The sequence below is a fragment of the Pongo pygmaeus genome, chromosome 19 (assembly GCF_028885625.2).
Source record: "Pongo pygmaeus isolate AG05252 chromosome 19, NHGRI_mPonPyg2-v2.0_pri, whole genome shotgun sequence".
Taxonomy (NCBI): Eukaryota; Metazoa; Chordata; class Mammalia; order Primates; family Hominidae; genus Pongo; species Pongo pygmaeus.
In genome coordinates this window covers 7,637,502-7,665,025 of record NC_072392.2, presented here as the reverse complement: position 1 = coordinate 7,665,025, position 27,524 = coordinate 7,637,502, and the positions used below count along the sequence as shown (strand labels likewise).

General features: G+C 49.2%; 1 protein-coding gene across 1 annotated transcript in view; it reads right to left on the bottom strand.

Annotated features, from left to right (window-relative positions):
- The window catches only part of DNAH2 (dynein axonemal heavy chain 2), a 117,396-nt gene that overhangs the window by 32,520 nt on the left and 57,352 nt on the right, over positions 1–27,524 (bottom strand). The window contains exons 29-56 of the mRNA XM_054455790.2: positions 26,389–26,606; positions 26,023–26,124; positions 25,234–25,359; positions 24,496–24,606; positions 23,766–23,954; positions 23,220–23,323; positions 22,937–23,126; positions 21,985–22,165; positions 21,121–21,248; positions 20,623–20,775; positions 20,239–20,364; positions 15,021–15,239; positions 14,677–14,794; positions 14,332–14,468; positions 13,366–13,503; positions 13,119–13,277; positions 9,316–9,468; positions 9,042–9,133; positions 8,530–8,728; positions 8,180–8,404; positions 6,906–7,010; positions 4,463–4,651; positions 3,861–3,946; positions 3,592–3,722; positions 3,293–3,442; positions 2,798–2,965; positions 2,418–2,578; positions 1,908–2,047 (exon numbers count right to left, since the gene is read on the bottom strand). Of these exons, the coding sequence (XP_054311765.2) occupies positions 1,908–2,047; positions 2,418–2,578; positions 2,798–2,965; positions 3,293–3,442; positions 3,592–3,722; positions 3,861–3,946; positions 4,463–4,651; positions 6,906–7,010; positions 8,180–8,404; positions 8,530–8,728; positions 9,042–9,133; positions 9,316–9,468; positions 13,119–13,277; positions 13,366–13,503; positions 14,332–14,468; positions 14,677–14,794; positions 15,021–15,239; positions 20,239–20,364; positions 20,623–20,775; positions 21,121–21,248; positions 21,985–22,165; positions 22,937–23,126; positions 23,220–23,323; positions 23,766–23,954; positions 24,496–24,606; positions 25,234–25,359; positions 26,023–26,124; positions 26,389–26,606 (4,198 nt within the window). The remainder of the gene's footprint in view (positions 1–1,907; positions 2,048–2,417; positions 2,579–2,797; positions 2,966–3,292; positions 3,443–3,591; positions 3,723–3,860; positions 3,947–4,462; positions 4,652–6,905; positions 7,011–8,179; positions 8,405–8,529; positions 8,729–9,041; positions 9,134–9,315; positions 9,469–13,118; positions 13,278–13,365; positions 13,504–14,331; positions 14,469–14,676; positions 14,795–15,020; positions 15,240–20,238; positions 20,365–20,622; positions 20,776–21,120; positions 21,249–21,984; positions 22,166–22,936; positions 23,127–23,219; positions 23,324–23,765; positions 23,955–24,495; positions 24,607–25,233; positions 25,360–26,022; positions 26,125–26,388; positions 26,607–27,524) is intronic.

The window sequence follows — 27,524 nt, the reverse complement described above, 5'->3', positions numbered from 1 at the left end:
GGATTCCTTGAGCCTAGGTGTTCGAAACCATCCTAGGCAACATGGCAAAACCGCATCTCTACAAAGAGTATGAAAATTAGCTGGCCGTGGTGGCATTCGCTTGTAGTCCCAGCTACCGGAGAGGCTGAGGCAGGAGGATCACTTGAGCCTGGGAGATGGAGGTTGCAGTGAGCCAACATGGCGCCACTGCACTCCAGCCTGGGTGACAGAGCAAGACTGGGTCTCAAAAAAAAATTTTTTTTTTTTTTTTTTTTTTTTTTTGAGACGGAGTCTTTCACTCTCGCCCAGGCTGGAGTGCAGTGGCACCATCTTGGCTCACCACAAGCTCCGCCTCCCGGGTTCATGCTATTCTCCTGCCTCAGCCTCCCGAGTAGCTGGGACTACAGGCACCCACCACCACGCCCGGCTAATTTTGTTGTATTTTTAGTAGAGACGGGGTTTCACCGTGTTAGCCAGGATGGTCTCGATCTCCTGACCTTGTAATCCGCCTGCCTCGGCCTCCCAAAGTGCTGGGATAACAGGTGTGAGCCACCACGCCCGGCCAAAAAAAAATTTTTTAAGGTAATCCAAATTGCTTCCCTGCACAAGTTCTCCGCCCTCTTCCTAGTTTCTGATTCCCTTAAAAATCTAGTCATATCAAGAAAATGTGCTATAGACATATAAGACAATATTATTCAGCCTTAAAAAAAGAAGGAAATCCTGACACATGCTACAACATGGATGAACCTTGAGGACACTACGCTAAGTGAAATAAGCAAGTTGCAGATAGACAAATGGTAGCTGGGCGCGGTGGCTCACACCTGTAATCCCGGCACTTTGGGAGGCCAAGGCTGGTGGATCACTTGAGGTCAGGAGTTTGAGATCAGCCAGACCAACATGGTGAAACCCTGTCTCTACTAAAAGTACAAAAATTAGCCGGACATGGTGGCGAGCACCTGTAATCCTAGCTACTGGGAGGCTAAGGCAAGAGGATCACTTGAACCTGGGAGGTGGAGGCTGCAATGAGTCGAGATCACAGCACTGCATTCCAGCCTGGGCAACAGAGCAAGACTCCGTCTCAAACAAAAAAAGAAACAAAGACAAGTGCTGCTTGGTTCCACCTATGTGAGGCATCTGAAGTCAGACTCAAGAGACAGCAGCTGGGGAGGGAATGGGGAGCAGTGGTTTCATGGCTATGGAGTACGGCCTCGGGAGCATGAGAAAGCTCTGGAGCTGTTATACAACAGTGTGAGTGCACTTCACACGACTGAGCACTGCATTCAGAAACGGTTAAGATGATACATTTTGGGGTGTGCGTGTGTGTGTGTGTGTGCGTGTGTGTTTTGAGACAGTCTCGCTCTGTCACCCAGGCTGGAGTGTAGTGGCGAGATCTCGGCTCACTGCAACCTCTGCCTCCCAGGTTCAAGCGATTCTCCTGCCTCAGCCTCCTGAATAGCTGGGACTACAGGCGCCCCCGCCACCACGGCTGGCTAATTTTTTGTATTTTTAGTAAGGACAGGGTTTCACCATGTTAGCCGGGATGGTCTTGATCTCCTGATCTCTGATCCACCTGCCTTGACCTCCCAAAGTGTTGGGATTACAGGCGTGAGCCACTGTGCCCGGCCTGTGTGTGTGTGTGTGTTTTTAACCACAATTAGATTTACAATGACAAAACAAAACCAAAAAGCCACCCACCAAACCAAATAAACAAACAAAAATCTGGTTATGCCAAAAGAGGACGGATGACTCCCATGTCCACCAAAGGAACTTCCGGAAATCGGGCACAGCCAAAGGAAAGGAGATGGGCGAGGCGGGCAGAGGAGCCTGCTGTTATTCCTGACACTAATTTCCAGAAGGCACAGGAGGCTACAGCAGGGTGAGGGAGCACACAGAAGGGGCTGAGAGAAGAAGGATGTCACAGAAGTCACCTGAAGGGATCCCCCACGGGGCTGAGGCAGAGCACAATGTGCAGGTTGTTCCGCACGCGTTCGATGAGGTAGGCAAAGAGGCTGTCCGATGACTCAGGCACCTGCTCCGCCCGGGCCTGGTCTATGATATGCGACTGGATCTGAACAGAAGCCACCCAGGGTCAGAGGGCTGGCGTCTTCATGGCAGAATCAGCAGGGGCAGCAGGTCAGGCGGGGCTGACAAAGTGTTTCCCAGGCTGGACTCGAACTCCTGGCCTCAAACCATCCTCCCACCTCAGCACCCCCCACCCCTGAGTAGCTGTGACTACAGGCTCAAGCCACTGTGCCTGGCTCTGAAGTGTGGGTTTTAAAGCAGCTCTGCCCAGGGTCCCTGGAGGGGACCTTCCACCTTACAGGGCTGAGGTGGGCAGTGGGGGTGCTCCAGTGGCACATTCTGGGAGCTGTGGTCCTTCTGGGGTCAGCTAGGCAGTCCGAAGAACCGACGGGTCAAGGGTGTCGAAGGAATCCTACCTCTTCAAATTCATCAGGCTTGTAGAGATTGGGCACCTCGCCTGAGCTGAGGATGTTGTTGATGTCCTCTAGGAAGGACTCATCAGCTATCTGGGTGTCCACAAAAAGGAAGGACGTGGTCTTGAGCTCCACCCCAGCCTGGCGATACAGACGCTTGATATCTGGCCAGGGGAGGGAAGGAGGACAAACTCACTGCAGATTCCCCGTCCTGGGCTTGATTCCTTTTCTGAGACTTAGGAACCCTCCCTGCCCCGCAGCATACACACGACACCATCGTACACCCAACACTGCCCATCTGGCTGCCATCTCTCCTCTCTTGTCACTGCAGGAATGTACGCATCTGATCTTTCATTCCTAGCGTTTCAGAAACCCAGCCGTACCATCTCGGAACTCCTGCTTCCGATAATGTTTGGTGACCTCGATCTGGAAGGTGGTGTAGTCGCAGATGGATGAAGCCAGGCGGGCCAGACTCTGGCGTCCGCTGCCCCCGATGCCCACCAGGAGCATGTTGCCCCGAGGCTGTCCAATGACCCGCACGATCCGTGTGACTGGGGGCGGGGTGGGTGTGAGGGTAATGAGTTGGCTGAGCAAACTCAGGGGACCTCCAGGCCCTAGGCTAGGGAGTGGGGCCCCTGAAACTGAAGCAGAGGAACCAAGAGGTATGAGAAGAAGTTGGTGCCCAAGGCCCAGGAGGCAATTCAACTTTTAACCTCCACCTTCTCTGTTAAACACACACTGCCACAGGGCATCTGGGGCCAGGGAGAAAGGCGGCTTCTGGAACTTGATTAGGGAGACCTGGGAAGGGACCCCTGTTTCCTTAGACATACCCCATCACTGAGATGATGGGGAAGGGGATAGGCGTGGCAGGTGCTCACTGTGTTCAATAGCCTCTCGGAAGAGCACTAGCTGCATGGGCACGACAGAGGGTGACAGGTTATACTCATTTAGAGCCGTCTCCATGACTGTCTTCAGCACTGTCAGATCCGTGAGGTCTTCATACACCTTGGGCTCCTTCAGGAAATCCCCTGGGCCATGGGAAGAGGGGGTCAGAGTCACAAATGCCTGGTTTGCCTCCCCGCACAGGGCTCCACACTTCAGACCCCATGCCCTGACCCCTTCTAGCCCCGATGTTCTAAGAGTGTCAAGCCCAAGGTCGTCACAGCTCCCGGCTCACCAAAGATAGGAGGACGCTTGCTGGGACAGAGATGATGAAACGTGAGGTCAAAGAAGGAGCCGAGCTTGTCGCTTATGATGCCCATGAAAGCTTCTGTGTCTGCCGCATCAACCAGCCGGTCAGAGAAGACTCTGTGGGCAGGGAACTGGGGTGAGAGCTGGGAATAAAGAGGAGAATGGCCTGGGGAAGGCAGTGTCAGGCTGGCAGCGAAGTGGGGGTGGGAGCAAGGCTGAGGAAGCCTTTGTCTGGCCAGGGCACATGCATGTCACCTGAAACATTCATGGATCCAGAGCCGTGTGATGCTGGACTTGGTATCATGGAAATCCTTGTTGGCTCTAAGCATGCCCTGGAACACCTGGGAAGAGGACTGACTGTTGGGACCAGGCAGCAAAAAGATTCCCTCCAGAAGTTTTTTTTTTTTTTGAGACGGAGTCTCACTTTGTCTCCAAGGCTGGACTGCAGTGGTGCAATCTCAGCTCACTGCAACCTCTGCCTCCCAGGTTCAAGCAATTCTCCTGGCTCAGCCTCCCAAGTAGCTGGGACTACAGGTGTGTGCCACCATGCCCAGCTAATTTTTTTTTTTTTTTTGTATTTTTAATAGAGACAGGATTTCGCCATGTTGGCCAGGCTGGTCTTGAACTCCTAACATCAGGTGATCTGCCTGCGTTGGCCTCCCAAAGTGCTGGAATTACAGGTGTGAGCCACCACAATTAGCCCAGAAGTTTTAAAGGTAAGGCCAGGGAGTGTGGCACTTCAGCACGGGGGTGACTTTTGGTGCGCATGCTAGTGAGTGTTAAGGCTTAGTTTGAGAAGAGAAAGCCTCCGCGGAGGCTGGGCCAAGCAGAAGGGGCAAGGTCAGGCCGAGAGTCACCTTGGAGATGTCTCGAAGGTTGAAGAGGTAATGGATCTTGGTGGGCGTGGGCAGGAAGCGCTGTACCACGGTGTTGTACACATCCAGGGTGGCCTCTGTCACCACGTTCCCAATGGGCTTCACCTCTTCCTCAAAGTCCTGAAGCTTCTGATTGATCATGGTGCCGAATATGCGGATGATCTGGGACTCCTAGAAGTAGACCCTGGCTCACTCTCCAGGGCTCCTGGCCTTCTAGCCAGAGGGGAAGCCAATAAAGAGCTTGGCTCATGGGCACAATTTAAGGGGGCGTCAAAAAAAAATCCTAGGGCCGGGTGCGGTGGCCCATGCCTGTAATCCTAGTACTTTGGGAGGCCGAGGCAGGCGGATCACTTGAGGTCGGGAGTTTGAGACCAGCCTGACCAACATGGAGAAACCCCGTCTCTACTAAAAAGTATAAAATTAGCCAGGCGTAGTGGCACATGCCTCTAATCCCAGCTACTCGGGAGGCTGAGGCAGGAGAATCACTTGAACCCAGGAGGCGGAGGTTGCGGTGAGCCAAGATCGTGCCATTGCACTCCAGCCTGGGCAATGAGTGAAACTCCGTCTCAAAAAAAAAAAAAAATCCTAAACTCAGAAATAAGACAACTGATAAATACTATTTTAACACTATATATATATATAGTATTATATAATATATACTATATATATAGTTTATATAATATATACTATATATATAGTATATATAATATATACTATATATATAGTATATATAATATATACTATATATAGTATTATATAATATATACTATATATATGTATTATATAATATATACTATATATTTATATTTATTTATTTATATATACTGCAACTTCCGCCTCCCGGGTTCAAGCAGTTCTCTGCCTGATCCTCCCAAGTAGCTGGGATTACAGGTGCCCACCACCACGCCTGGCTAATTTTTTGTATTTTTAGTAGAGACAGGGTTTCTCCATGGTGGTCAGGCTGATCTCGAACTCCCAACCTCAGGTGATCCGCCTGCTTTGGCCTCCCAAAGTGCTGGGATTACAGGCGTGAGCCACTGTGCCCGGCCTTAACACTACATATACATATATATATATATATATATTTTTTTTTTTTTTTTTCTTTTTTCAGACAAGGTCTCATCTATTGCCCAAGCTGGTGTCCAATGGTGCGATCATGGTTCACTGCAGCCTCGACCTCCTGGGCTCAAGCAATCCTCCCACCTCAGCCTCTCAAGTAGCTGGGACCACACGTGTGCACCACCACACCCGGCTAATTTTTGTATTTTTTTGTAGAGACAAGGTTTCCCCATGTTGCTCAGGCTGATATCAAACTCCTGGGCTCAAGTGATCCACCTGCCTCAGCCTACTAAAGTACTGGGATTACAGCTGGGAGCCACCGTGCCTAGCCAATACAGTATTTAAAAACAAAAATGAATGCAAAATATTCATGATAAACAAACACGAACATTTTAAATAAAGACCAGATGGGGATTACTGATTTCTCCTTTCCCCTTAGGCTCCAATATGGCTCAGCACTGCACTCTACTGATTTTGTCTGTGTTCAAAATGGTGGTGTTTTGCTCATCATAAATTATTGGCATTAATTTTAATTTTAAAAAATATTGCATTGCTACAGACTCGCCAGTACTAGTGGCCAAGCCTCAATACCTTCCCTGTTCCCCTGGGATCCCTTGGCGCCACATACTTCTCCAGTTCTCCTTCCCACTCCATAGGATCAATAAAATGTTGCAGACAGGAAAAAAAAATGTGAGGCCAAGTATGGTGAGAGGCTAAGGTTGGCGGATCTCTTGAGTCCAGGAGTTTGAGACCAGACTGGGCAACGTGACGAAACTCTGTCTCTACTGAAAATACAAGAATTAGCTGGGCGTGGTGGCGGGTGCCTGTAGTCCCAGCTACTCTGGAGGCTGAGGCAGGAGAATCACTTGAACCTGGGAAGTGGAGTTGCAGTGAGCTGAGATCATGCCACTGCATTCCACCCTGGGCAACAGAGTGAGACCCTGTCTCAAAAAAAAAAAAAAAAAAAAAAAGGAAGTGTTAACGTGTTATTTCTCCTGATTACAGAGTCTTTTGGGTGCCCCTTAAATTCTGCACTGAGACGAGTGACTCGCTGGCCTGGCTCTAATCCTGACACTGCCGTGGGCTTTGTAGGATCTACCTTCCTTAGTCTACTTGGGCTTCACTGTGTTCTCTGCCCATTGGGACTACAAGGCTTCCTTGTCCACAGCCAGGAAGGTACGCTTCCAACCCGTAGCTCTCCTAGCTCAGGAGCGCCAGCACATGCCCTTACGGATCGTCCCAGCGTCCTGCGTGGAGCTCCGCTTGGGGTGCCTCAGCCCCCTGGGATCTGGCCCCTGCTTCTCTGAGACAGACACGTTTCACCTCCTACCCTCCCCTCGTCCTGCAGCCCCCATGAGGTCCTCACTGTGGGGAAGGTCATGTTGATAATGTTGAAGCGACTCTGTAGCCTTGGGGAGATGACAGTCCGTCCACCCCCAGGGGGGCCCATGGCAGCCATCAGGAACATTTCCTAGAGAGCAGCGACAAGGAGGGCAGACAGGTAGGAGGGGAGAGGGTAAGAGAGGCGCCAACACAGGCCGGGTGAAAAGGAGTGGGAGGAAAACAGTGCGAGGAGGGACAAAGGGGAAGAGGAACCGGGATGCAGTGAGTTGAGAGGAACATGGAGTGGCAGGGCAGGGGGAGGGGAAGAGAAGGAAGGGACATGGGAAACTTATTTTAGAACCAGGAATGCATTTGTCTGTATTTCATCCTTACAATCCACGTACCCAAAAGAGAAAATACAGGTAAGTAAAAAAACATTTGTGTCTTCTAGACTTTCTCTTTTTCTTCTTTTAAAATTGTACATATCTATACACATGTGTGTGTGTTCTCTCTCAAACACACATGAACATATCACTAGCCGAGTTTTTGGCCCTGAGTGCCAGATATACATACAAACAACCTCATAAGCCAAGCCACGATGGCTGCTGATTAAAGAGAAGCAGCCGGGGGCGTGGCTCAGGCCTGTAATGCCAACATTTTGGGAGGCCAAGGTGGGAGGATCTCTTGAGCCCAGGAGTTCAAAACCAGCCTGGGCAACATGTGGAGACCTTGTGTCCACTAAAAATCATAAAATTAACCTGGCACTCCAGCCTTGGCAACACAGCAAGATGCTGTAAGAAAGAAAGAAAGAAAGAGAGAGAGGGAGGGAGGGAGGGAGGAAAGAAGGCTGGAAGGAAGGAAGGAAGGAAGAAAGGAAAGAAAGAAAGGAAGGAAAGAGAAAGAAAAGAAAGAGAAAGAAAGAAAGAAAGGAAGGAAGAAAGAAAGAAGGGAAGGAAGGAAGGAAAGAAAGAAAGGGAAGGAAGGAAGGACGGAAGGAAGGAAGGAAAGAAAGAAAGGAAGGAAGGAAAGAGAAAGAAAAGAAAGAAAGAAAGAAAAAAGAAAGAAAGAAAGGAAGGAAGGAAGCAAGCAAGCAAGCAGGCAAACAATATGCTCAGAATCCCATGAAGGAGCCAGGACTGAGGGAGGACGCCTGGCTCGTGAGTGGGGAGCCGAGAACTGCTGTCATGGAGAAGGATACTCCTGTGTGGGAAGGAATCCAGGATGATAGGACCATAGCCTGGGGCCCCAGTGGAGTGGGGACTGAGCCTATCCCAGAAAGCAGCAGAGGTCTGAAGAACAGACTCTCGGGAGGCTTACTCGAATGTACTTGATGGTCTGCTTCGCACGGTCATACCAGAAGCCATAGTCAATCCAGAGGCGGATCAGCTCCAGGGGTGGCTGGGACCCAAACATGTCCTTAGCGGGCATATTTAGGTCATCCATAAAGGTGATCATGCTTTTGCCCCCGAATGGCACGTAGACACCCTTGGTTCGCTTCTCAACCCTGCTCTCAATGATGCTCTGCACGTTATTGGATGTGGTCTGGTGAAAAGGTACCGAATGAATGTGTGGGTCCCTTGAGAGAAATACGGGCTTAGAGAGGAGGGTCAGGCAGGCACTTGGATCCCAGGGGAGCCGGCAGCCTGGCCCCTGGATCCCCGACACACCTGTGCGGACATGTTGACAACAAGCACCGACCACTGGCTGGAGGGCAAGGACTGCAGAACGCTCTGAGCGATGGAGGTCTTCCCAGTCCCCACGGGACCCACCAGCAGAACGGGATTCTGGTTGGCCACCAAGGTGCTCACCAGGTAGTTGTAGCGAACAGTGTCGACGGTGGGCACCGTGATCTTATAGAAGGGGGCACTAGGGAAGAGCAGGGGCTGGCTCTCAAGGACCACCCGCCCACTCCTTTCCAACTCCCACTTCCTTTCCCTCTATGTCACCACTGTCTCATCACCACCCTGCCCTCCTGTGGGGCCTGGGGATTATGCGCTCCCCTCAAAGACCCTGTCCCAAGTCCTCAAGGTCCCGCTTCCTGTCCTCGAGAGGAAGCCCTTCTCTGGGACCCGCCTTCTCCTTCCTATCACTCATTTTTGCTTCTAGGCCCCATCTCTCTTGCCACATCCCCCACCTACCGCTGCCCCATGCCCTCCTCACACCCAGGCCCAGCTCTCACTTTGGAGGGTAGCGCCAACTCTTAGGGAGCTTGTCCTCAAATGATGTCCAACTCCGTATTTTGGGGTCCACAAAATACTCGTATACCGTGTCCTAAGGAGGGCATGTAGGTCAGGTTACCAAAGCCTTCCTTGAGCCTTCTCCAGCCCCGAGAACGGGCCCCGGACCACCAGGTGGAAGAAAGAGAGAGGGAAACCCAAGCACAGCCTGAGATGGGGGATGCCCAGGGGGTCTGGAAAAACAGGGCAAATAGGACAGCTGGGTGTGCACCCAACCTTATTGGGAAAGGAGCCCTCGATCTCTCGGAGGTAGCTGTCGATCCTCTTCCGGCCCTCCTCATCCACAGAGGCACACACAGACCAGATCATGCTGAACACAAATGTCATCCCTACCATGGTGATATAGTTCTCGCCGTCAGCTGGGTTCACCTGGATGGAGAACGAGAAGAGGAAATAACCCACCTGTAAGAGACCAGGGGTCCATCTGGCAGACTCGTGACACCAGAGTGTGGAAAGGCTGGGTCTTCCTCCTTTTCTGGCTCTGTTTGGAAAATCGCACAGCTTTCCAAATGTGGATGTTTATCTACAACCTGCTGAAAGACTGACACAAACCTGAAATTTCTTATAGCTCAGCAGTTGCCCTGAGCTTCCTCACTGCTAACTTATGAAGACACAGCCATCATCTGGCCACAACAGGCCTGCCCTGGAAAAGCACCCAAGGGTGCTCAGGAGACAGGTCCCGGAACATTCATAGTGACTTGTTTGTAATTGCAAAACACTGGAGATGACCGAAATGTTCACCAGTAGAGCAGTGGAAAAATCAAATGTAGTGTTCTATCATGGAATAGTATATAGCGGTTAAAGCAATGAAATGAATCTACATGTAGTAATACAGAACTCAAAAACATATTGTTAATTTAACGAACATGTTGTAGTATATAGCATGATATAGTTTTTTAAAAAGTACCACATTTTCAGTCAGGCACAGTGGCTCATGCCTGTAATCCCAGCACTTAGGGAGGCAGAGCCGGGTGGATCACCTGAGGTCAGGAGTTCGAGACCAGCCTGGTCAACATGGTGAAACCCCATCTCTACTAAAAATACAAAAATTAGCCGGGTGTGGTGGCGCCTGTTAATCCCAGCTACTCAGGAGGCTGAGGCAGGAGAATCGCTTGAACCCAGGAGGTGGAGGTTGCAGTGAGCTGAGATGGCAAAACTCCATCTCCAAAAACAAAAAAACAAAACAAAAAAACATATTTTCTATGGACACCCGTGGTATTATATGTAAAGGTGTACCTTTAAAAAGGCCTAGGCCAGACATGGTGGCTCACGCCTGTAATCCCAGCACTTTGGGAAGCTGAGGTGGGAGTATTGCTTGAGGCCAGGAGTTCAAGACCAGCCTGGACAACATAGTGAAACCTGTCTCAACCAAAAAAAAAAAAAACAAAGGCCAGGCATGGTGGTGTTCATCTGTAACCTCAGCTACTCAGGAGACTGAGGTGGGAGGATCACTTGAGCCCAGAATGTTGAGGCTGCAGTGAGCCCTGATCATGCCATTCCAGCCTTGGTAACAGAGCAAGACCCTGTCTCTTAAAAAAAAAAAAATTAAAAAAGAGGTCTGGAACGACATGCACAAACATACCACAGTAGTTACTTGTGTGGAGTGAGGAGCAGATCAGGACTGGGAGGAGAGAGGGGAACAAAAAGGACTTTAGCTTTATATGAAAAATTATTATTTTCAGAAAGGGAACTTGATTCAACAATTATCTGTGTAATTAAAAATTAAAATGTAAAATGTGGCCTGGTGCGGTGGCTCATGCCTCTAGTCCCAGCACTTTGAGAGGCTGAGGCAGGAGGATCACTTGAGTCCAGGAGTTTGAGACCAGCCTGGGCAACACAGTGAGACCCCGTCTCTAGAAATAATCAAAAATTAGCTGGGTGTGATGGCGCACGCCTGCGGTCCCAGCTACTCAGGAGACAGGAGAATTGTTTGAGCCCAGGAAGTTGAGGCTGCAGTGAGCCAAGATCACACCACAGCACTCAGCTTGCGCAACAGAGTGAGACCCTATCTCCAAAAAGATAAAATGTAAAATGTACCAACTTAATAATGGAAAGAGCTTATTTAGAGCCCGTGCTCTCAACCCCCTGCCCGGGGGCACATGACAGGCGTCTTTCTTCTGACTGGGCTCGTGGAGCACATGGGGCCATCTCACCTCTGTCGGGCCTCTTGGAGACCACAGACAGCAAACTCGGCATCCTTCAAACCACCCCTGGCCTACTATGCAAAGCAGACACAGGCCCGTGGGTGGAGTGCGCTTGAGGATGGGTTGTGAATTAAGATACCTAGGACCACAGATAATGTGATACACTTGGTGCGTCCAATTCAGAATACTGATTTGGGTTTAGAGAGTAATCCTCAATCCTGGCCAGGTGCGGTGGCTCATGCATGTAATCCCAGCACTTTGGGAGGCCGAGGTGGGTGGATCACCTGAGGTCAGGAGTTCAAGACCAGCTTGACCAACAAGGTGAAACCCTGTCTCTACTAAAAGTACAAAAAATTAGCTGGGCATGGTGGTAGGCACCTGTAGTCCCAGCTACTAAGGAGGCTGAGGCAGGAGAATTGCTTGAACCCAGGAGGCAGAGGTTGCAGTGAGCTGAGATTGCGCCACTGCACTCCAGCCTGGGCAAAGGAGTGAGACTCCATCTCAAAAAAAAAAAAAAAAAAAGAGTAATCCTCAATCCTATAGGTAGGAAATTATGTTAAGAATCAATTGCCTGCCATTTTCAGTCCAGAATCCTTAGTCTGTGCTCCCGGCCTCTCTCAGCACACAACACATCTCACCATCCTCATGGTCCAGCCGTCTCCTCAGGGTCTATGCCACGCTGAAGCGCATCTGCACAAAAACACCACCCACCACATCCGGCTACAGACCACCAGCTCGGCCCACCCTGCCAGGCCTGACTCCTGTGTGTCTGCACTTCTGCAGAGGCCACTCTTGCCCTCTGCTCACCCAGGAAGCCTCCCCTACCCAGCCCGTCCTTCTTGACACCTGTGGGCCATTGATAACTCGTAACTGCCCTCTGCCCACACGGTACCTGGCAAGTCCATCTGCAGTTTTTTGGTTTTGTTTTCTTTGTTTTTTTTTTTTTGAGACAGAGTCTTGCTCTGTCTTGCCTAGGCTGGAGTGCAGTGGCACAATCTTGGCTCACTGCAGCCTCCGCCTCCTGGGTTCAAGCGATTGTCCTGTCTCAGCCTCCCAAGTAGCTGGGACTACAGGCACGTGCCACCACACCTGGCTAATTTTGTATTTTTAGTAGAGACGGGGTTTCACCATTTTGGCCAGGCTGGTCTCGAACTCCTGACCTCAGGTGATCCACCCACCTCGGCCTCCCAAAGTGCTGGGATTACAGGCATGAGCCACCACCCCCGGCCCCATCTACATATTTTTAATTTACATTAACTGTACCAGGAATGACATATGTTCCCACAGATCTTCATTGTTGTTGATGACATATTAATAGTTTAATTACCTGGCAACATCTTTAAAAACAATACAAACCATTTATAGGCAGTGATTTAATCTCAACAGAAGATATCAAATTTTGGTCCTTCTAAACTGAGCACAGTTTTTCTTAAATATCAATTAATCTGAAATGTTTAAAAAGTCCTCTCATCAGAATAGTCTGGGAGCTTCTTCCAGGAGAAATGGTGTCCCAGGGCCTCATCTACACCAAAACTTATATTTATACTTCGAAGGGATGGAGAAGTGAGGAGCGGAATGAGCTGTTTTCAGCTCCCAAAGCATGGGTGGGAAATTATAGTGAGAATGGTGGGTGGTGTACATATTCAATTCAGAACCCCTAGTCGGACCTTTCAGCTTAACGCACACGTGCACACACACAGACGTGCACACACACACCCCTCACTGCCTCCATGGTCGTTGAAGTCTCCCCTTGGAGTCTCTGCTCCACTCAAGCCTGGAGTTCAACCTGTCTCAGACACACTGTTTCCCGGAAGTTGTCCTGGTGAGGCTGTGAGCCCTCCCTGCCCCTGCCCGTGGTCTGTGTCCTCCCCTTACCCCATTCTCTGGCGTGGCCAAGGCCGAGTACAGCTTGCAGAGGGAGGTGATACCGCTATACTCAGGCAGGGGCACCAGCTCCTTGCAGTTGTCCTTCTTAAAGGCCAGCATCTTGTTGATGAGCTTTTCGAACATGCGTTGAAGGGGCTCCACCTCAGCCTGGAGTTGAATAAGAAGGGGCTCTTCATTCACCCTTGTGTCCTGGAGCCACCCTGGTTACTTTCCCTCTCCTCAGTTCCCTTCATACCTTTGGCCTCTTCTCCAGCCACGACTGAACATAGGGCTTCCAGCCCAGGTCAGCGTAGTCAGTGTAGACCATCCCGCAGCGGGATACGGTGGCCGGTGAGGCCACTGCCAGGTTCTCCACTTCGAACAGGAGAGACACCTAAGGATATACGTTTGTCAGAACTTCATCTTTCTCTGCATCCCCCACCTTCAGGAATAATAAAACACCCAGAACTTGGATGCTACAAGTTCACAAACGATTTGCTTTTTTTTTTTTTTTTTTGAGACAGAGTCTCACTCTGTCACCCAGGCTGGAGTGCAGTGGTGTGATCTCGGCTCACGGCAACCTTCACCTCATAGGTTCAAGCAGTCCTCCCACCTCAGCCTCCAGAGTACCTGGGACTACAAGTGCACAACACCACACCCAGCTAACTTTTGTATTTTTTAGTAGAGAAGGGGTTTCACCCTGTTGGCCAGGCTGGTCTTGAATTCCTGACCTCAAGTGATCTGCCCACCTTGGCCTCCCAAAGTGCTAGGATTACAGGCGTGAGCCACCCGGCCTGGCCCAGTTTGCTTTAAAAGAAACTAGAGCTTATTCAAGGTTGTCCTTATGAAAAATCACTGTCTTGCTCGCACTGTTGGAGTGGGTGGAAAAGGGTATGCTTGCCAGTCCATGAATTCGTACCTCTGGGTGCACAAACGAGGGTCCTGCCTCATGTGTGTCCGTGGGAACGAGCTGAGGAGGGCCGCCCAAGCCTACACAGTGCTTACAACACAGAGTGTTTTTCTTATCATTGTTCTCAACAGCCGCGGCAAGCAAAGCATTTTTTCTTCAGCTGCAGGTTTCCCTGAATCCAGGCATCCTCCTTTCAGCTCTCTCCCACAGAACCTGCCCTGCTCTGAGATTACTGGCTCTCCTCCCCAGCCCCAGCCCATGCCCTCCGGTGCCTGCCTCTGCAGGCCCTCGGGAGTCAGCCGCGTCCCTGACCTGCTCGGGCATCGCGATGCGCTCGCCGTTGATGAGGGTCAACACCTTGTTATCGTCCATGACGGAGTTCATGCTCTCGATCCACAGTGTGTCCACGGGGCCATCAAACAGGATCCACTTCTCGTCGGGTTTCTCATCTGAGTAGATGGTGGGTGATGAGGAAACCGGGGAGCCGCTCACCTGCACTCTCCACTCACGCTCCTCGGAGACTCAAGCCTACGCGTCCTTGTACTTCAGCATTCCCCAGGCATTTCTCTCCCAACTTGGAACTTCCTATCCCCAGACTCCCTGCCCCCTTAGGAGACTCAGGTGTCTGCTCTCCACACCCCACTATCCTTTGGATACCTGCACATGCCGTCCGCATGACACTGGACAAGATGCCATCTGTCCATTCATTGGTGCTGAGGTCATATTCCCCATACAGTTCCCCTAGGGACAATGCCTTGGGGTTCAAAGGGAACTCCTGAAAATGACACCGGAAGGGGTTTTAGCTGCTGATAGACAAAAACCCACCTTTATTTCCAGATCCCTCTTAGGTACGTGCATTTGTCCCTTCTCTCATTGCTCCAGACCTCCGTGGTCCCAGGTATAGCCCTCCTGGCCTTGGAAGGTCCTCCCTGGCCCCCACCCTCCACTGTCTTCTTACTACTCAAGTCTCTGCCACTGACTCCACTGTCCCAGCCCCGTACTCTAACAATGTTGAAGTTAGGGTCTCCGGCGCGGCACAGAGAGGACAGGGAGGCCTGCAGGATGCGCCATGAGGCCGTCTTGCCGCTGCCCGTGCAGCCCACAATCATGGTGGAGTGGCGGGAGTTCTTGGTTTCATACAACTGGAAAACCTTGGTGAGGGTGAACGGCGTGCTTTGCAGGCCCATGTCTCGAATCTCCTGCTCAACGGTCTCCCGCAGCTGAGGGAAGGGAAAACACAGCAAGCGGAAGAAAAAGGATGAGGCCTTTAAAGGGCTTTCAAAATCTCCCCAGTGCCAGGGAGAATACGTTCAAACTGCTAAAATGGCACCAGGGCTCTCTGCACTCCGGCTCTGCTCACTCACTGGGAAGCTGGCCCATTGCAGAGTTGAAAGATTGGGCTCTGGAGTCCGCCAGCCTGGTTCCCCAGCTCTCAGCTATGTGATCCTGGGTGAGTTACTTTTCCACGCCTCAGTTTCCTCATTGGCACAGTGTCTTACATGTAGCTCTACACACTTTTTGTTATTATTCAGCAAATATTTATTAAGCCTCTACAATGTATGCCAAGCACTGTGCTGGTTGCCAGGGATACAGCTTGGAACAAAATAGATTTTGTCCTATTGCAGAGCTCACAGTTTAGAGGAAGAGCCCGATTAACATTAAAGACATTATTACCTAAGTTAAAAAGTAATGCTTGAAGAACCATGACCTAACAGATGGGCCCCAGAATAGTGTGCCATTTTTCAACACACAGCTCATGTAGCCAAATATTTTCAAATAGATACAAGATAGTTACCTGCACTAACAGGCCTCACTAATTCCACTTCCTTCCACTATCTGAGAAGTAGTTTTATTAGTATGTTTTCTGTGTGCACGTGTGTTTAGTGTCGTAAACAAGTTTAATGTCACATTTTCTACTTATTCAGTTAAAAAATATTCTCAGCCAGGCACGGTGGCTCACGCCTGTAATCCCAACACTTTGGGAGGCTGAGGTGGACAGATCACCTGAGGTCAGGAGTTCGAGACCAGCCTGGCCAACATGGCGAAACCCCATCTCTACTAAAAATACAAAAAATTAGCTGGGTGTGGTGGCATGTGCCTGTAGTCCCAGCTACTCAGGAGGCTGAGGCACAAGAATCACTTGAACCTGGGAGGCGGAGGTTGCAGTGAGCCGAAATCTCACCACTGCACTCCAGCCTGGGCAACAGCTTTTTTTTGAGACTCTATCTCAAAAAAAAAAAAAAAAAAAAAAAAAAAAAAAATTCTCTAATTTCTTCTTTGATCCATTGGTTATTTAGAATTGTATTGCCAAATTTCCAAACATTTGGGCTTTTTCTAATTCTATTTTGTCACTGTCTGTTAAAAGCCTTCAAATGAATCTCTTAATGGATTTTTTGGTCTGTTTGCATTATCTGTTTCTGAAAGAAGTAAGTCAAGATCTCCCACCAGGGCTGTGGATTTATGTGTTTCTCCTTATGGTTCTGTCCAGTTTCTTTTATGGATTTTGTAGCTATATTATTTAGTGCATACAGATTTAGAACTCTTATAACTTTCTGTGCATTGATCCTTTTATCATTATGAAATGTCGCCCTTCGCCTTTACTATTGCTTCTTGCCATAAAGTCGGCTTTGGCTGATAGCAGTAGAGTTATCACTGTGATCAGAAACTGGGGTCTGAATATCTTCCTTTGACATTTTTGAGGCAAATTTATGGCCTTTACATAGTCATCAATTTTCCTTTTCCTACATGGTCCAACAATTTTCTATGTGTGCTTGAAAAATATGGTTATGCTTCAATTCTTTATTTTATTTTATTGAGTTGAGTTGAGGTCTCACTCTGTCACCCAGGCTGGAGTGCAGTGGTACAGTCATGGCTCACTGCAGCCTCGAAGCCCTGACCTCAGGTAATCCTCCCACCTCGGCCTCCCAAAGTCCTGGGACTACAGGCATGAGCCACCATGCCCGGCCGATTCTCCAATTATTGAGTCCAGTTTCTATAGATATCCATTAAATCATGATTGTTGATTGTGTTCTTCAAATCTTCTATATCCTGATTTTTAGTCTGTTTGATCTATCAATTAAGAAATATTAAGCTCTCCACTATGATAGTAGATTTGTCTCTTTCTCCTTGTAATTGTGCAAAATTTGCTCTACTTATTTTGAGGCTATATTATTAGATGCACAAAAATTTAGAATTGTTATACCTTCCTGATGAGTTGAACCTTTTATTATTATAAAATAGCCTTCTATTTCTAGCAATGCTTTTTAGCTCAAAATCTGTTGTCCCATATTGCTACTCTAGCTTTCTTTTGATTCATATTTACTAATTATTTACTAATAATTATCAAATAATAGAAAAAACATCATTTTCTATTCTTTGACTTTCAGCCCTTTGTCATTAAGCTTTAGGTGGGTCTCTTGTAAACACTATAAAGTATCAGTGTAACAATGTATAATTACTTTTCCTTTTTTGGGCAACTTTTTTTGTTTTCCCTAAGATCTAATAGTTTTTGTGATTTTTGTTTTGTTTGCTTAGGTTCTTTTTTTTTTTTTTTTTTTGGAGATAGGGTCTCACTCTGTCACCCAGGCTGGAGTGCAGTGGCACGATCTCAGCCACTGCAACCTCCACCTCCTGGGCTCAAACAATCCTCCCGCCTCAGCCCCCCAAGTAGCTGAGACTACAAGCAGGAGCCATTACACCTGGCTCATTTTCACCACGTTGCCCAGGCTGGTCTCAAACTCCTGACCTCAAGCAAGCCACCTGCTTATGCCTCCCAAAGTGCTAGGATTACAGGTGTGAGCCATCATGTCCGGCCTGTTTGCTTAGGTTTTTTTTTTTTTTTTTTTTTTTTGTCCCCATGTTTGCTTAGTTTTTAATGTGCTTATCTCTAACTCAATTCCAAACTCTACCAGTTAACTAAATCTTTCAAACAATTTTCACATTGGGTATCAATTACTTCTTTAAAAAGTCCTCCTGGCCCGGCACAGTGGCTCATGCCTGTAATCCCAGCACTTTGGGAGGCTGAGGCAGGCGGATCACCTGAGTTTGGGAGTTCGAGACCAGCCTGACCAACATGGAGAAACCCCGTCTCTACCAAAAATACAAAATTAGCTGGGTGTGGAGGCACATGCCTGTAATCCCAGCTACTCGGGAGGCTGAGGCAGGAGAATCGCTTGAACCTGGGAGGCAGAAGTTGCAGTGAGCCAAGATTGTGCCATTGCAATCCCGCCTGGGCAACAAGAGTGAAACTCCATCTCAAGAAAACAAAAAACAACGACAACAACAACAACAACAAAAAACAGTCCTCCTGAGGCCTTCAGGTTTGCTCCAGTCTGGATTGGCTTCTCTCTTTGCCCCGTGCACCACCATCATCCTGTTACCTCCATTCACCAACACCCCGAGGATTACTGTAGCCTCCCCCTTGCACTGAATCTTTTGTTTCCCAATGTCCCTTTCATGGTATGCTCCTGTATTTAAGTAGAGCACGTTTTCTAGTAGCTTTTGGAGAAAGTAGTTGTGACTACAGGAGCACAGCACCATGCGTGGCTTTTTTTTTTTTTTTTTTTTTTTTTAAGAGAAGGAGGTCTTGCTATGTTGCCCAGGCTGGTCTTGAACTCCTGGCCTAAAGAGACCCTCTGGCCTCAGCCTCCAAAGTGTTGAGATGACAGGCGTGAACCACTGCACCTCGCCCCTATCAGTTTCAATATCTGAAGTAAGTTTTCATGGATCTGATTCCATTGTCTGTTGTTCTTCTGGCCCCTATTCATGATTTCTTGTTTCCTTGTGTGTTTTGTGATTTTTGACCATGAGTTGCTCATTTTCTTGGACTTTAACCTGTGGCAATTCTTTGAAGTGTGAGTTGAAATTTCATTCCTCCAGAAATAATTTGCTTTTGCTTCTTCCAGTCACCTGGGGGCACTAACAACCTAGAACTACTTAATATTAACATCTAAGCTTGAGATTTCTTTTCTGATTACACAGTAGGATAAATGATGACTGGAAACTGTGTGAGAGCTGGTGTGTGGTTAGGAAATCTCAAAGGAAATTTGGTCTTTTTCTTCTATCATCAGAGATCAAAACAAGCAAGTTCCTTTCCTGTATATACCCTTCTAAATCGCAGGCTTCTCCTTTTTCCATCTACTGGGGGTGTTGCCCCTTGTGGACTGGGGTTTACGCAGCACTGCGTCTTCTGTTAGATCTTCAGACTTGGGCTGTTTCATCTCCTATCCCCACTGCCTTGAGATCAACAACAATTTTCAGGGAGAAGGCCAGCTTTGGTACTTACCTGCCTCCCAGGGTTCCTGCTTTTACTCCCTACCCTCCTCAACTCCTGGAATTCTTTCTTTCTTGCCAGCTTAGCAATGCATTAAAAAGGATGTTATTATTATATTTTTATCCATCATTTTAGTAGTTTCAATTGAAAGGATCATTCATTCAGGGTATCTAGACTACCACACTGCCAGAGAAGAAAGTTCTTATGCTTTCTAAAACTCCCTCTTCCATTCTGCTGCTCTCTGATACCAAGTGGCTTCTAGCAGCCTCTCCTCAAAACTCCCTGATGAGGTGAGAAGTAGAGGCACAGAGGTCTGATGGGCACAGAGAAAGTGCAAAGGCAACGGACTAGAGGTTTCGATGAAGTCAGAGCGTTGCTGCATGGATGCACTTAAGCAGGTACATTTGAGCAGGTCAGCGGAGGAGGGAGTTGTGGTCAGAGAGCAGAATGTTTGAATAGTCTATTGCTTTATAGATAAGGAAGTCCAAAGAGAGGTCAATTGACTTGAATTGACTTGTTCAGAGTCATAGCTAGTAGATGGCAGAACAAGGACTGGAAGCCAAGTTTTCTATTCCCAGATGCATATTCACATATGTGGTCATAGAGAGTGCAGTTTTTTTGGTTTGGTTTTGTTTTTTGAGACAGGGTCTTGCTCTGTCACCCAGGCTGGAGTGCAAAGGCACAATCTCAGCTCATTATAGCCTCAATCTCCTGGGCTCAAGCAATCCTTCTACCTCAGCCTCCCGAGTAGCTGGGACTACACATGTGTGCACCACCATGCCTGGCTAATTTTTGTACTTTTTGTAGATACGGGGTTTCACCATGTTGCCCAGGCTAGTCTCAAACTCCTGGACTCAAACAGTCTGCCCACCCCGGCCTCCCAAAGTGCTGGGATTACAACCACGAGCCACAGCACCTGGTTAGGGAGAGTATTAAGGAACAAATACCTTGCCATAGTCAATGACAGGCAGCTCAATGTTGGGAAACAGATCTTGCACGATGGCATTGAACAGGGGTGCATCAACTGAAGTGAGCTTGGCGATGTTCATATCTCTCATTGAGAGCAGCAGAACCTGAATGGGAAAAGACAGAGACTCAGGCTTGAGGAGCCAGGGCCTACCTTTCACCTCCAAAGGGCTTCGGGGCAGGTGCCAAGAACAATGGATACACCAGTTAGCCATTAGCAAAGCAGCCGGGCGACCCGGGGATGGGACGAGGTGGGAAAGTGGGAATCCCAATCTGGGGAAAGAAAGGGTCTGAAAGACTTGAGAGAAGTGACATAGGGCCAGTGACAGTGGAAGTCAGGTCCAAAGGCTGTGTCCTTGCTCTACCTCTTCATCAGTCAGATCCGGCTGTAGGCGGCGCTTCTTGCCAGCATAGCGCAGAAGGGAGGTGAGGGCACGCAGGCCAAAGTCATAGTGGTCCTGTCTGGACAGCTGCTGCACAGCCAGTGAGTAGAGTGTGTACACCTTCTTGGCCAGAATCTGCGGAACCAAAACAGAGGAGGAAAGAGTCCATCTCCCCACAAATCCCTCTGCTTCATCTCAGGACAGTCAGAGACAAGAAGCCAGGTCCCAGGACACGAAGCAGCTAAGAGGTACTCTATGGACTCTCCTAATGAAATCGTGTGAGTCACGCCATCGTCAGTTAGTGATATCATGGAGGAGAAACCTCCCTCCCCTAAATTTTTCTGCCCGCACATCCTACTGATAACAGTCTAAGTTCCTTAGAGGATAAGCTGATTGTGAAGCCCTTGGGGAGCTCCTCTGTCCAGGGAATAATTATGAAAGGGAATTAAAATCACTGGAGAAAAGGGGTTATTGGAGTACCTTGCAGTTGCCAAAGCCCTCTCCAAAGAGAATGATTTCTGCAATGAGGGTGGAGTCAGGCACCACCATGGCAATTGGGCGGAACATGGATTTAAGATTTTCGGGAAGCTCTGTGCGGCCAGCATAGCCTGGAAAACAATGCCACTTGCTTAGAATCATATATTTCCTCATCCTGATTTGCTTCCCCAAACCCACTTTCCAATCAGTCTCATTTTCTCCCACCCTAACTCCATCCCTAACTTTCTCTCCAACTCCAAGACCACATCCTTTCTCATCTCAGCCCCAGCCCTTCCCAGTCCACTTTGGTCTTCTCTCTTATCTCTGGTCCTTTCCTTACTTTCCGCGTGGCCCTGTTTCAAACTCAAATCACAGAGCTGTCAATTTCCCATCTCTCCAGGTTCTGTGTATAGCTCTCATCAGTCTTAATAGAAATCACAGCTGTTCCTCTTATTTGTTCAGTTCCTAAACCCTTTCCTATCCCTGTGCTGTCCTAGACCCTTCCCCCAGAGTCGTTCCTAGGAAACAGTAATGAGAGACCCTAGGGCCTGCTGCAAAAGAGATGGCAGAGAGACCAGAACTCTGGGAGCTAGCCTAAAGGGAGAAGATAGCTAAGTATCTTAAAAGATGAGGGCTACATATACACACACAAGTGGTTATTAATCCCTTCGGGGAAAACAGTAAGATTGCTTCCCCTTCTCCCTGAAAGTTGTGCGTTTATCCTTCTCTCCCCTTTGCTATGTTTAGCCAGACTTCACTTAGCTATATACGTTCGCATGGAAGGGGGAAGAGGAGGATGCGCAGTTATTTCCCCTGAACACCCAGTTCTTCCCACCCCAGGAACCCCGTCTACTCCCTGCCACCTACCAGGATTCATGGTGATGAAGATCCCACAGGACCACACCAGATTTATTTCAAAGCCATCAAAATGGAAACGGGTGAGGCTGGCAGCCAGGGCAGATAGGATACACAGGATCTGCTGGGCCACCACTGACAGCACCTCGATGTTGATGCGGTTAAACTCATCAAAGCAGCCCCAGGCTCCAGTCTGCGGGGTGCAAGGCAGAGTCACTGGGAGCAAGAGAGGTGCCCCAAGAGGCTAGAAAGCGTGATGAACACACCCTTCCTTCAAATGTTTCAATAGGCGAGGCGGCCTCCAGAATAGGGGGCAGCAGGGAGGGTACCAGAGTACACTGTTGTAGCTTCTGGCCAGAACTTTCCATCAGATGGGGCCAATCTGGGGTGATGCTAGAAAAGGTGTGGGTTGGAAAGAGACTGGGGTAGGGAACTTGTGTGCACTGTCTTCTCTGCTCCAGTTAACACACATTATTTTCTTTAATCCTTTATAATCTTCTGATTTTCCAAATAAGCTACATGAAGCTCAGGAAGGGGAAGGGACTTTCCTAGTTGTAAGAATTACACGTGGCTGGGCCCAGTGGCTCACGCCTGTAATCCCAGCACTTTGGGAGGCCGAGACAGGTGGATCACCTAAGGTCAGGAGTTTGAGACCAGCCTGGCCAAGATGGTGAAAGCCCGTCTCCTCTAAAAATACAAAAATTCGCCAGGCTTGGTGTCATGCGCCTGTAATCCCAGCTACTCAGGAGGCTGAGGCAGGAGAATTGCTTGAACCTGGGAGGCGAAGTTTGCAGTGAGCCGAGATCACACCACTGCACTCCAAAAAATAAATAAATAAATAAGAATTACACGTGATGCAATGTCGTGAAGCTACAAAGCACTGATCCAGATTTGGGTTTCAGTTTATTTTCTGGGACGAAAAGATATTTAAGGGGCTTCTGGCACAGGGTGGCAGGATACTGACCTGGGCCAGACCTGAGTACATTCGGCCCATGGACTTGTAGTCCAGGCCCTCGGAGCAGTTGACCACAATGACATATATGCCCAGGGCCTTGCCCAGGTCCTTGACGGTCTCGGTCTTGCCTGTGCCTGCAGGGCCTTTGGGGGAGCCCCCTCGGTGCAGGTGCAATGCCGTGGTCAGTGTCATGTAACACCTGAGAATTGAGGACAGAACTAGAGTCAGACTCTCGGAAGCCTCTCTCAGCTTCCACTGCCCCCACCCACCTCATTCACCCCACATGGCAGACCTGTCTGTCAGTGGGGTGATGACAAGCCGGCCCGAGTTACCCAAGTACTCATAACTATACTGAAATTGTGTGTTGGTCTGGCGGATCATACAGTCATCAAGATCCTGGGGAAAACAGGGCAGAAAAAGAGAGAGGTGGGCTTAGAAGGAGAGTTAGAGCTGGGACAGTGACTGAGAGTGGGGCTCAGAGTTGTCAGGGAGGCTACAGTGAAGGGATCAGGGGTTCCCTTTTAGAGTTGAAAAGGGGAGCGGTTTATGGGCAAGATGGAAAATGGGTTTCATATTGCACATCCACCCCAACCCAATGCAGCATCTGCCTGGAGTGTTTCTGAGTCCTGTTCAAGTGACATTCATAGTGAGCCCTGACTGGGACAACTACTTGCCACTCCTGATTGTGGGAAGGAGATGGAAGGAAGAACCGGATTAGGGTACTGGGACAGGACTAAGGGTTGGCTTAGGGTATCCTTGCATTTACAGAACATGGATGCAATAAAAGCATTAGGATCCATTTTACGGTAAGAGAGTGGGGAGCTGGCCCATCTGGCACCTTCTCCCAGTAGAACCGAAGTTGGCTGAGCCAGTCAAAGGAATTGACATCCATGAGGCCACTCTTGTAAAGCTTCTCCAACACATCCCGGGCATGAATTTCTATCGTCACCAGAGCCACAATTTTAAGCCGCATGATCTTGGTCAAGTTCCCCCTGATGGCTTCTGAATACTTATTCAGGATTGACATCTGTGGCATGAAGCAGCAGGGAAGAGAGCAGACAGAGCAATGCCGCCAAAGCCTGATCACCCCTCCCCACTACCCAGCACCGCTTCCAACCTGGTGCTGACCGCATCTGCTGTAACTCCTGGTAATTCTGCTCCACCACGGACTGCCCCCACTGGACTTCCATCATAAAGCACCCTCGCTCTGGCCCTTTTCCACCAGCTCACCTCTAATTCTGACTGCTCCCTCCCTGCAATTCTAGCTCCAGGCCTAGCCCATACTTGCAGAGCACCCACCTGCTTTTTTCTTTTCTTTTCTTTTTTTTTGAGACAGAGTCTTGTTCTGTTGCCCAGACTAGAGTGCAGTGGTACAATCTTAGCTCACTGCAGCCTCAATCTCCTGGGTGTGCCACCAGCTAATTTTTGTATTTTTTGGTAAAGAAGGGGTTTCACCATATTTCCCAGGCTGGTCTCGAACTCCTGGGCTCAAGCGAATGGGCTCCTCCCACCTCTGCCTCCCAAAGTGCTGGGATTACAAGCGTGAGCCACTGCGCCCGGCCTCCCACCTGCTTCTTCTTCATGACCTTGAGGATTTTCTTGTCTGCCCGCTCCTTCGCTGTCAGCAGGCACTTGGTGACATCAGCTGTCCACTGGATCTGACTGGCAGTGATCACCACCTGGGGATGTGCAGAAGCCACGTCCCAAAGCCCTGTCCTTGGCTACCCACACAGCCCAGCTCCCAAGTCCCAGCTATTTCAAGAACCATGTGCCTCTCCCGACTGCACCCAATCTGCTCTGAAGGACGGGACATGGGCCTCAGGTCAGGAGCTAGGGGTCCAGCTGGGAGTATACCAGAGCCACGGCCCAGAAAGGGGGGTCAGAAACCACATTGTGTGAGATTCAAGATTCTGTCTCCACTGGCCACCTCCTTTTAACTCCATCTTCTTGTTCCCTCATTTCTTCATTTCTTTCTTGTTTTCTCTTTTTTTAGACAGAGTCTTGCTTTGTCACCCAGGCTGGAGTGCAGTGGCACGATCTCGGCTCACTACAACCTTCACCTACTGGGTTCAAGCGATTCTCCTGCCTCAGCCTCCTGAGAAACTGGGATTACAGGCATGCACCACCACGCCGGATAATTTTTTGTATTTTTAGTAGAGACCGGGTTTCACCATGTTGGCCAGGCTAGTCTTGAACTCCTGACCTCAAGTGATCTGCCCACCTCGGCCTCCCAAAGTGCTGGGATTACAGGCATGAGCCACCGTGCCCGGCCCCTTGTTCCCTCACTTCTATTGACCCCAGCTCACCTGGCCAGCCCACTCCTTCACCCATTTGTCCCTCTTGTTGAGGAACTTCTTGAGGGCCAGGCGGCAGTTCCGGAGAAGGTCCCGCAGGGTCACCCTCATAGTCTGTTCCACATCGCCGAGCCAGGACTGGTGGGAGATGGGAGAACAGGGCAGCTCAGCCTGAGGGGCACGGCCAAGGTCCTCCACAGGGAAGGCACTTAGGAAGCAGCACTCCAGGGATTTGCACCCAGAGAAAAGCAGGAATGGCCAACAGCTGGCTTGGGTTCCTGAGAGAAATGGAGGTTAGGAGGCAGACGATCTGACTTTCAGAAGGAAATTTCAGTTCGGAGCAGAGATGATCATTGTCAGGAATGGCAGGTGAGAGGGGAAAGAGTGACTAATGGCCATTTAAAGAGGTCTTCTCTCCTCATGGAGCCAGGTGAACTTTCTTTTTTTTTTTTTTTTTTTGAGATGGAGTTTCACTCTTGTTGCCCAGGCTGGAGTACAGTGGCGCAATCTCAGCTCACCACAACCTCCGCCTCCAGGTTCAAGTGATTCTCCTGCCTTGGCCTCCCAAGTAGCTGGGATTACCAGCATGCACCACCACGCCCACCTAAGTTTGTATTTTTAGTAGAAACAGGGTTTCTCCATGTTGGTCAGGCTGGTCTGAAGCTCCCGACCTCAGGTGATCTGCCCACCTCGGCCTCCTAAAGCGCTGGGATTACAGGCGTGAGCCACCACGCCCGGCCCAGGTGAACTTTCTGCAGGAAGAAGAATCAGCTAGGTCCTCAGACCCTCACCACAACTCACCTCCACAGGCCCTTCTAAAAATACTGAGTGGAGGAAGTCAATGTACTCGCCGTCACCCGAGAACATTCCCACAGCTTCCCATTTGCTGCTGGGCCCTCCAACCTGCAGAAAGCAGAAGCTACTCAGAGCCTGGCCTGCCCACCCTTGGTGTCCGCCTAGAAGTACTGGGGCCTTTTGAGGGAAATTACTTCTCCTCTCCCCTCCTCTCAATATTACCAATTCTACGAAGTTCTATCCCCCTGAGAATCGAGAATCATTAATTAACATGGCCCTCCTTTTGGGAGGGCAGGGTCCCCTCCAAAGCCTTTCATACCCCAACACCCTCCCTTCCCCACCCAGCATCTCACTGTGGCCACTTCTACCGACCTTCTGGATTCTCAGCAACTTGATGTTGTCAAAGCATTTTTTGAGGTGCGACTGCACAGCCTCTGGGTTTCGGGACTGGCCCAGAATCTCCAGCAGGTCATCATTGGACAAGAAGTAGAAGCGGGGGAAAATATGTCGCTTGGTCTCTAAATACATATCCAGAGATTTCTGAATATCTTCCAGGATTGTGTTCATTTCTATCAATGTGTCCAGGAGGCCTGGGAAGAAGAGCGATGAATGACATTTGATGGCCTTCTTTCCACTGCCCTGGGCGGATCTGGATGCCCCAACTCTGTGTTCTTTGCCAGCTCTTGAACAGTGGGGCACAGACTGCCATGAGGGTTTCTGGATGCAGAGAAGTATCCCCAGACCGTCTATCATGCTCAACTCATTCTCTCCGTTAATTCATTACAGTATTCATTATGCACTATTGTACATGTTACCGTTTATGCATTAATGATACATCATATATGATTTCATTAATACAGTAATTCCCCCTTACCCACAGTTTCATTTTCCATGGTTGCAACTACCTGCAGACAACTGTGGTCCGAAAATACTGAATGGAAAATTCCGGAAATAAACAATGCCTAGGTTTTAATTGCACACTGTTCTGAGTAGTGTGATGCAATCTCTCACCATCCTGCTCTGTCCCCCAGGATGCGAATTGGCCCTCTGTCCAGCGTCTCCACGCTGTGGAGGTTCCCTGCTCGTGAGTCATTTAGTAGCCCTCTCGGTTATCAGATCGACTGTTGTGACATCACAGCAGTGCCTGTGTTCAAGTGACCCTTATTTCACTTAATAATGTAAGCAAAAGTGCAAGAATAGTGATGCTGCCAATTCAGATACGCCAAAGAGAAGCCACAAAGTGCTTCCATAAAGAGCTTCCTTCCTTTAAGTGAAAAGGTGAAAGTTCTCAACTGAGGTTGCTGAGATCTGCAGTAAGAATGAATCTTCTGGCCGGGCACAGTGGCTCACGCCTGTAATCCCAATACTTTGGGAGGCTGACGTGGGCGGATCACTTGAGGTCAGGAGTTCAAGACCAGCCTGGCCACCATGGTGAAATCCCATCTCTACTAAAAATACAAAAATTAGCCAGGCGTGGTGGCGGGTGCCTGTAATCCAAGCTACTTGGG